Here is an 8,237-nt window from a genome sequence, read left to right on the forward strand (position 1 = left end):
TTGATACTTTGGCTTAAGAAACTGGGATGATTTGAGTTACAGGTGTTTTCCAGAATTCTGTTCTTAATGATTGCTAACGGTTTTGGAGATCTGGACCTCTGTGAACAGAAGCCTGCTAATTAGAAGCCTGTTTTTCTTAATTACTTTTTAGTGGTGATTATGGTTCATTTAAATGTGGTCCACTGATTCTCATAAGCTATTTCGTGGTAACGGCTGGTTTTGGATGGTCATTCAAAATTTATTATTTGCTATCTCCGTGTATTCATTTCCACTGCTGTCAAGCTGTTGGAGAAAATGCTTCTGTGTCAGCATCAAGTACTTAAGTCAGATTTGCTAATGTGGAACTGAACAGTTCAGCTCTGTAGTGCCATAGCTGACAAATACTTCTTATTTTGGTTTCTGGAATACATACATGAAAGTCCTGTTAGTCTTGTTAAATGTATCTTCATTCTAGTTGCTTTTAACTTTTCTGAAGGTCATTTGTATGATGTTACATACTTCTTATTATGTAAACTACGTAAATGTTAAGTTTTTTAACATAACAGCATTATACTGATTTATAAAAAAACCTGGGTATCTGCCTTAAAACAGGTAAAAAATATGTTCCTTCCTCCATCTTTATCATGTGTTCAATGCCTAAAATAATCTTCTCAAAGTGCTTCTGACTAATAGTCTTTTTGTTTTTGCAGTTACAGATAAGAAAACTTGAATCCTGTGATTTAGTCATTTTTCTGTAATGAGGATTCAAGATGCAGCTAAGCTGTACCTGTGTCCTGCAGGGGAAGGAGGGCTATTATTAGAGTATCCCATTTTTATGGGTTGTTTGTGAGGACTTATTTTGTAAAATGCTATGTCTTAAAAAAGAAGATCTTTATTCATAAGATCAGGAGGATGTTAACTCTCCTTCTTACCTGTAAACAGGAGAGAGACTTGAACTGCTAGTCTAGAAGACAAATTGCCTGCTGTACTCATATTCTGATCTACTCAGTTTCTTTAACTGTAGCTATTTTAAAACAGACAGTCACCTCTGTAATTGTCAGAAATTACCTTTATCCATTTAGATCTTTTTCAAGGACACACAGTTTTTCAGAACATGTTGAAAAAGGCTGGAAATTAAAATTGCAAGAGCCACAACACAAGCTTGAAAGAACACAGAGGATTTTGCAGGGTAGGGAAAAGAAGTCCAAAATTAGCTGTTTACCTATAGATCTTGGTACCTAGTATGAGATCCCCAAAACAATTCCTTCACTTCAAATATGAAGGGTCAAGAATTATCCAGTTGCAGCGCTTTTAGTCAGTTTCCTTTTATAATTTATTTCTCTTGGCATTTTGCCTTTTTTATTGCTTGGGGAGCATCATTAGCATCTGTAGGAGTTTTATTTCTGGCAAATATATATCACAAAAATTCATTGGCAACCTCTGTGGAAAGGTGAAGGATTAAATATGCCATAGCTAAGAACTCTTTTCTGTGTTGGAGTTGGCCTTTGCAGGTTAAGGGGCCTGCAGGTGCTGAAATGAAAAAGTTCATAATGTTACTCTGCCTTGTGTGGGAAAAACATAGTATCTTATTCTCCAGATCTACAAATTCGCTATTTTTATTGCAGTTTGGTCAGCATAACATTCTTTTGTATGCAAGGTTACAGAAATAACCACTTTTGTTCAGGAATGCATTATTATCAATGTGAAAGTTGTGATTAGAACACTTCCTCTCGGCCTCCCTCCCTTATAATTGGTGTATTTTCTAAAGTTTTCTTCTCTCCAGTTGTCATGTATTTCTTTTTAACCTTGATAAGTAAAGTAAGTAGTGGTAGGGAAGGAGTCCATGAAGCCTTTTGGTAAATAAGGTAAATATGTATACAAATAGGCATGTTGTGTGTATGTATTTATATATAGTGTATGTATCTATATACATATGTATAAATAAGTATAAAATTGATGTAAACCAAAAAGTGAAATAGGATGTTTTGAGGTTTTCTGCAGGGGTCATGCTTATTTGTTTCATGCAGTACTTTGTTCAGTTGAGGCTGTGGCTGTGGCTTTCATGCTTAAGGTTACAAATACCGGTATGTGTTCTCTGCCAGCTTGGGAAAGTAGTAGAGCACAGTAGTGTCTTCTGTGCTTTTCACATACTCTGCCAGGGATGTTTTCAGCCCCTTTTTGTAGGCTTCTAAATTTGGAGGTATAGACCACTGTGTAGTGAATTTAAACTTGCTGACAATGAATGCTTGTTCCTAAAACTTCTTTTTGGGCACCTGCCAAAGTTGAAAGCTGCTACTTCATGCTTATCAGATGATTTTTTTTTTTTATTCCTCACATAGGAGACTTTTACACAAGCCTGATGGAGAAGGAATGTTTTTTGTGGTGGGAAAGTCACTTTGGATCAATGACTCTGCAATTTGTGTCAAATGATTAAACTGGGGAAACAACAAAGTTTTGCAGAACAGATTGATGATGTGTCTTCTAAATTACTGTGGTCTAAAGAATACTTATTCCAAAACAAGGGACTGCTTTCACTGAACTATTGATGCCTGATCTGTCTTCATGGGACTCTTATTTTTCTGTGCAGATTGGCTGATGAACTACACATGCCTTCCCTGCCAGAGATGATGTTTGGAGACAATATCCTAAGAATACAGCACGATCGTGGTTTTGGAATTGAGTTCAATGCAACAGATGCTTTAAAATGTGTGAATAATTGTCAAGGTATGATCAAAGTGGCTTGTGCAGAGGAGTGGCAAGAGAGCAGGTACAGTATTTTATCACCGGTGGGCAAGTACTGGTGTGTTGTATGTGAAACTGTCATAAAGTAGTCAAAAGAACAAACTGAACTCTTGAAGACCATGTTGCATTTGGTTCTACCGTAGATACCGTGTGTGATCATATAAGTCACTTAGCTTTTTTTTGCCATGATCATCCTGTCTGTTAAATTGGGTCAACTCTATTTTTCAGTTGTGTCTTGTAGTTTATTTCTTAAAATAAACTACATGTTTACCATGGCTTAATACTGTTTCTGTTTATTCAAACTTAAGCATTACAAGATTGTATTGTGTGGAGTTTCAAAGTGCAAAATGCTGTACGTGTTCAAAATCTTGGCCTTAGGAATATAGCAGAACTATGCATGAGAACTATTGTACAGCTTAGTATTTACCAAATTAGTTGCAGAGCACCTAGAAATAAAGCACATATAAGCACAATAAATCAAAGCTGTCATGAAAACTAAGGCAAATAGCAGTGTTAATGATTGCTGTGTGTCACCAGAAGACTGCTTTCTGCCTACTTATAGAAAAACTGATCTTGAAATACAAATTTTTCAACACCGTTGAACTGAAATCTTTATTTTGATTCATAGGACTGAGATTGTGTTAGCACAGGAATTTGGGAAACAGTTTTCTGATTTATTACAGAAACATGTTGTGAAAGAAGCAATACTGTATGATTAAGTTTTGACATCATTGCAGCACAGATAATGCTGCTGTCTTTCTTCTTGAAGAACGTGGAAGTTGTAATACATAATCTTACATGAGGTTGTAATTTTTTAAGAATTACTGCAAAGCATGCTGTTTTCTCTTTCACTTCTTGAGGAGTGAGACTGAGCACACTAAGGAAGTTGTCAAGCCATATGATTGGACTTACACAACAGACTACAAAGGAACATTGCTGGGAGATACGGCAACGTTAAAGGTAACCATTTTCTTCTTGTTAAATGCTGATTGCATATTATTTCAGTCAAACACAACACTTTTTTTTAAGCTGTCATTTACCTTTCAGTAGGCTTCTGTAAAATCTTTCATGCTTCACAGTTTCTGACTTCGAAGTATAGTTTCAGTTTTGTATGTCTCTCAGCATGTTATCGTAATTAAAGCATGGCTTATTTTAATAACTGGGTTGTTTTGGTCTTTTTAAAAAGCATTTTAGGATTATAAGAAGGGGTGCTATTGTGTCTCCTAGTGAGGACTTAACTCAGAGTAAAGCACATGGGAATCTTCGGTGCTTACTGGATGCCCCTCTGAAGCCCTGAGCTCTTCACACACAACAGAACTATCAACTGTATAATTCTCTAGTACTTTACTCTCTGTTGCTTGCCCGTTTGTCTAAGCAGATACGTAGATCTGGCTGCTTTCAATGGCTTTATGTTTTTCTGCAACAGTAACTCCTCATATTTAAACTCACAGGCCCTTCCTTGTGATGGCTTGCTACTGAGCAGATAATCTATAGTAATTTACTAGGATTGTGTTAGTTATGGAACACTTGAGTTATTCTGCAATTAAAAGTGCAGCATAGAAATAAATGATGTCTTGTTGGCCTGTAGTCTTTAGGCAGCGGAAGTGTATGAGTGTATATGGAGACCATGAGATGGAAAACATATAGGTACTTGATTTCCATGGAAAGGCTTTATTAGAATCCTATTCAGGGTTTGTAGTGAGCTAGAGATACTAAATGCATGGAGTCCCGTTTATAACCCAGCACTTCTAATTTGTATGTTAAACACGAGGCATCTTCAAATGTTTTGAAATGCAGAAAATGAGCAGAATTGTTTGCAGCTGAAACCCTACTGAGCCTGTACCCAGAGGAAGTTTATTCAGAATTTTCCACTCTTGGTTTTTGCTTTGATTGATGTTTCCTCTTGGAAGCTTTGGTTTTAATTTTAACTTTTTCTCTTAGAAATATGGGATGTTTTAAGCTTAGTGCCCTAAAAGCTTTTTTCCTTTCTAAAACTAGCCATTGTGGAATTTAAAAGATCAGGACAAACTTTATGTAGCTTGGCAACAAGTTAATATGCTAACTGTTCTTAATCTTTTTCTCTAGGTTGTTCCTACAACAGAACACATAAATACAGAGAAATTGAAAGCCAGGGAACAAATTATGTTTTTTGAAGAAGTACTTCTGTTTGAAGACGAACTTCATGACCATGGAGTATCAAGTTTGAGTGTAAAAATAGTGAGTACTGAGAGGTGCATACAAGATGCTTGGTGACTCAGCTAATATATGCAAAATACATTCACTTTTAGCATGTTGTTCCTTCTGGGATTTAAATTTTAAAATGTAAAGTTCTTTATCCTCGCTTTTAGAAATATAATCTTCCTGGAAACTATGTTGTCTTGAAATCTGTCAGTTGCTTCAGGGAACAGTCCTTTCCCTCTTTCTGCATCCTGCCGAAGAATCTTCTGAGACACTGTCTGCCCTGCTGTCCAATGATAGCTGTAGCATATCAACAGCCCAAACTGTGACTTTACTACTGAAAGCTCCTCATACTATCTTTCGTTGTGAATATCTGATGTAGATAAGTGCATACTTAAAGTAAAACTTTGTAATATGCTGAATGGGACATCTTTATTTTTGCAGAGGGTTATGCCTTCCAGCTTTTTTGTGCTGTTGAGGTTTTTCTTGCGAGTTGATGGGGTGCTTATCAGGATGAATGATACAAGGCTTCATCATGAGGTAAACCCTTATTCACCATCATGAATATTCACAGATGCGCCCTTGCCATGTTACTTTCAGAGAAGACCTGCTGATATTCCTGTAATGTAATACTGATGTTTGGAGCATAGAGGTTACCTGAACTGAACTTTCAAGTGTAGTACTTTATTGCAGTGGTGCTGGATGCCATGGGGCTAGGTATTGTATGAGAAGAGTAGGCTACCCCTTATGTGAAGTAATCATTTAAATATATTTGACAGACACAGATTAGAGAGGAAGTACAAGAGGAAAAATAGGCAACAGTAAATGGTGTGATATTGTTCTTATCCTCATCTCAAAGTAAATGTTTTTTGGTTTGTCTAATATATGGCTGCAAGTGTGTTCTAGTATCTCATAAATAATACAGAATGTAATGGTTGTGGTTTTCTTATTCTGTCTAGTGCATTTGTGCTCATGTAGGAGCTCTAGCTGAGTAAAGATTAACAAGCATATTCAGTCATAGAATTTTTTTTTTCATGCATGCACACAGAAAGGTGCTTTTTGGGAAAGAGAACATTGCTAAACATCTTTCTCTGTCTTCATGAATTTGACTGTACGTTTCTGCTCCCCAGTGAAGATCCGTGTTCAACCAAATTCAAATGCTTACTAAATGAAATGTATTTTAAATGCTTATCTTGCACTACTAGTAAATGATAATTTTGTAATTAATTTTGCCATTTTTTTTCCAATAGGCTGACAAGGCCTACATGTTGCGAGAATATACATCCAGAGAAAGCAAAATATCAAGTTTAAAGGTATTGCTTTTATTTTTTCCTGTCTGCTTTTTAAAATTGTTTTATGGTCATCATAGAAAATACTGGGTCTGTAAGTCATTCCTTGTTAAGTTTTGAATTGATACCAGGGAAAAACCTTTCTGCTTACACAACACCTATTTTGGTGATTTCATGGCAGATTTGCATTTGTGAAGGTTCAGATCACATGCCAAGACATGGGGTTGGGTGACTTTTTCTACTTTTGAGTTAACAAGATATTTTTATTACTTTATTTTTTCATAGAACTGTTCAGCCACAAAATCAGGCAGTCCATGTCCCACAACACTAAATTTCAGGACTGGTTGTATGCTTGCAAGTAGTATTAGGGGTTAAAATCTGTTTGGTAATAGACTCATTCAGTTTTTCCTCAAATAAGTTTAATAGCCCACCTTAAAATTCTAGTAATGGCTTAGAATAATTTGTGGCACATTTAGAGTCGCAGCTGTTGATTTTTGTTCTTGACCCAACACCTGATCTTGGGTAATCTTGTTACTTTCCTTCTCCCTTGTTTTTCCTTTACCAGTGAAAAGTGGCTAATGTGTTACTAATCTTCTGAGGGAATATTTCTGCAAAATGCTTTTCCTTTTGAGGAAAGGGGCACTGTATCATTTTTTAACAATGTGATCCCTGTAAACAGGGCTAAATCCAGACCTGAACTTTTTGATAGTTTAGTGGTTTTTGAAATCTAAATCAGTGATCTAGGTTTTACTTCATCTCATGTTTAAAAATTATCTATGCTGTTAAGTAATTTTGACTGCCTGTTGTTATAGCGAGGAAATGTATATGGCTTTTCAGTTCCCTAGATCAGCTCGCATAGTTAAAGCAAAAAAGATTCCTGCTTCGCTTAGGTTTGAAATAATTGAAACAGCAGTATGATTCCTTGCATGTTAGGCCTAGCCAAAACACAGGTTGCATTTGAACAGCTCTGGATACACTTCTTAAAGAACGTTGTTAGAAAGTTTGAAGGTGATCTGCTCAGTATGTATATGTATTTTTTTTTTTTTCCCATCAAATGTCTTGTATGAGGTTAAATTGTCTACAGGAATGTCTGGAGAAAAATAATGATTAACTTAATGAAACCACCCAATTTCTTCAAATCTGAAATTCAAATCCAATGAGTTTTAGTATTTCATATAAATGTCTGTGGTGGACCTGATAAAACTAAGATACATGTTGAGGCATATCAATTATCAACAGCTAAATCTGAGCAACTCCAGTGAATATATTGCAATGGCTAGAAGACATAAAGCATGAGATCCCTTGTGGCTATCCTAGTCTCATCTAAAACTAGAACCTCAAAAAGACTGTTTGTTACATTGAAATTATAAATATTTTTTTAAAAAACATTGTAGCTGTTCATTACTGTCTCTGACTTTCCTGTGCTCTTACAATCTGCTGCTTAAAAACATTAAATACCTCTCCTTAGCCTATTGATCCACACAAGGAACAAAAGACTGTATGTACATTTGAAGTTATAATAATCATACCTGGCTTCAGGTGTTTAAATCAGGTAAATTGTAGATTGTCTGTAAAAGATTGGTTTTGGAATACCTTTTCTCCCTCTTCCCCCTCACCTTCATTCACTTGTTCCATGTAACATTTTTGCTTCTTAGCACGTTCCACCTTCCCTGTTCACGGAACCTAATGAGATCTCTCAGTATCTACCCATAAAGGAGACAATCTGTGAAAAACTAGAATTCCCAGAGAAGCTGGAGCCTAAACCAGAAGCATCACTGGAAAACATGTGTGTTAAGTCTAAATAAATGTGACTTTATATGGACTTGAAGTAGACTGGAGATAATGTGATCGTGTAACCATTGCCATGGCAGGGGGCAGTTTCACTACTAGTGGAATAAAGAATTTGGCTAATTTTTCTGTAGCCCTGAAAGAAAACATTTCAAGCAGGTTTTGCTAATGGTGTTTTTTGTTTGTTTTTTTTTTTTAACCTGTATCTGGAGTTAATGATAGACTGGTGCCATTCTTCAATGGCACTGGAGAAAGGCTCTC

General features: G+C 36.0%; 1 protein-coding gene across 1 annotated transcript in view; it reads left to right on the forward strand.

The window, feature by feature from the left end:
• TIPRL (TOR signaling pathway regulator) overlaps positions 1–8,017 on the forward strand; it is a gene marked incomplete at its 5' end in the record, with an annotated part of 8,280 nt that extends 263 nt beyond the window's left edge. Inside the window, 6 exons of the mRNA XM_010289052.1 lie at positions 2,567–2,746; positions 3,582–3,681; positions 4,807–4,938; positions 5,344–5,439; positions 6,150–6,212; positions 7,844–8,017. Of these exons, the coding sequence (XP_010287354.1) occupies positions 2,567–2,746; positions 3,582–3,681; positions 4,807–4,938; positions 5,344–5,439; positions 6,150–6,212; positions 7,844–7,993 (721 nt within the window). The remainder of the gene's footprint in view (positions 1–2,566; positions 2,747–3,581; positions 3,682–4,806; positions 4,939–5,343; positions 5,440–6,149; positions 6,213–7,843) is intronic.
• Between the last annotated feature and the right edge of the window lie 220 nt (positions 8,018–8,237).

The sequence above is a fragment of the Phaethon lepturus genome, unplaced genomic scaffold (assembly GCF_000687285.1).
Source record: "Phaethon lepturus isolate BGI_N335 unplaced genomic scaffold, ASM68728v1 scaffold16516, whole genome shotgun sequence".
NCBI lineage: Eukaryota > Metazoa > Chordata > Aves > Phaethontiformes > Phaethontidae > Phaethon > Phaethon lepturus.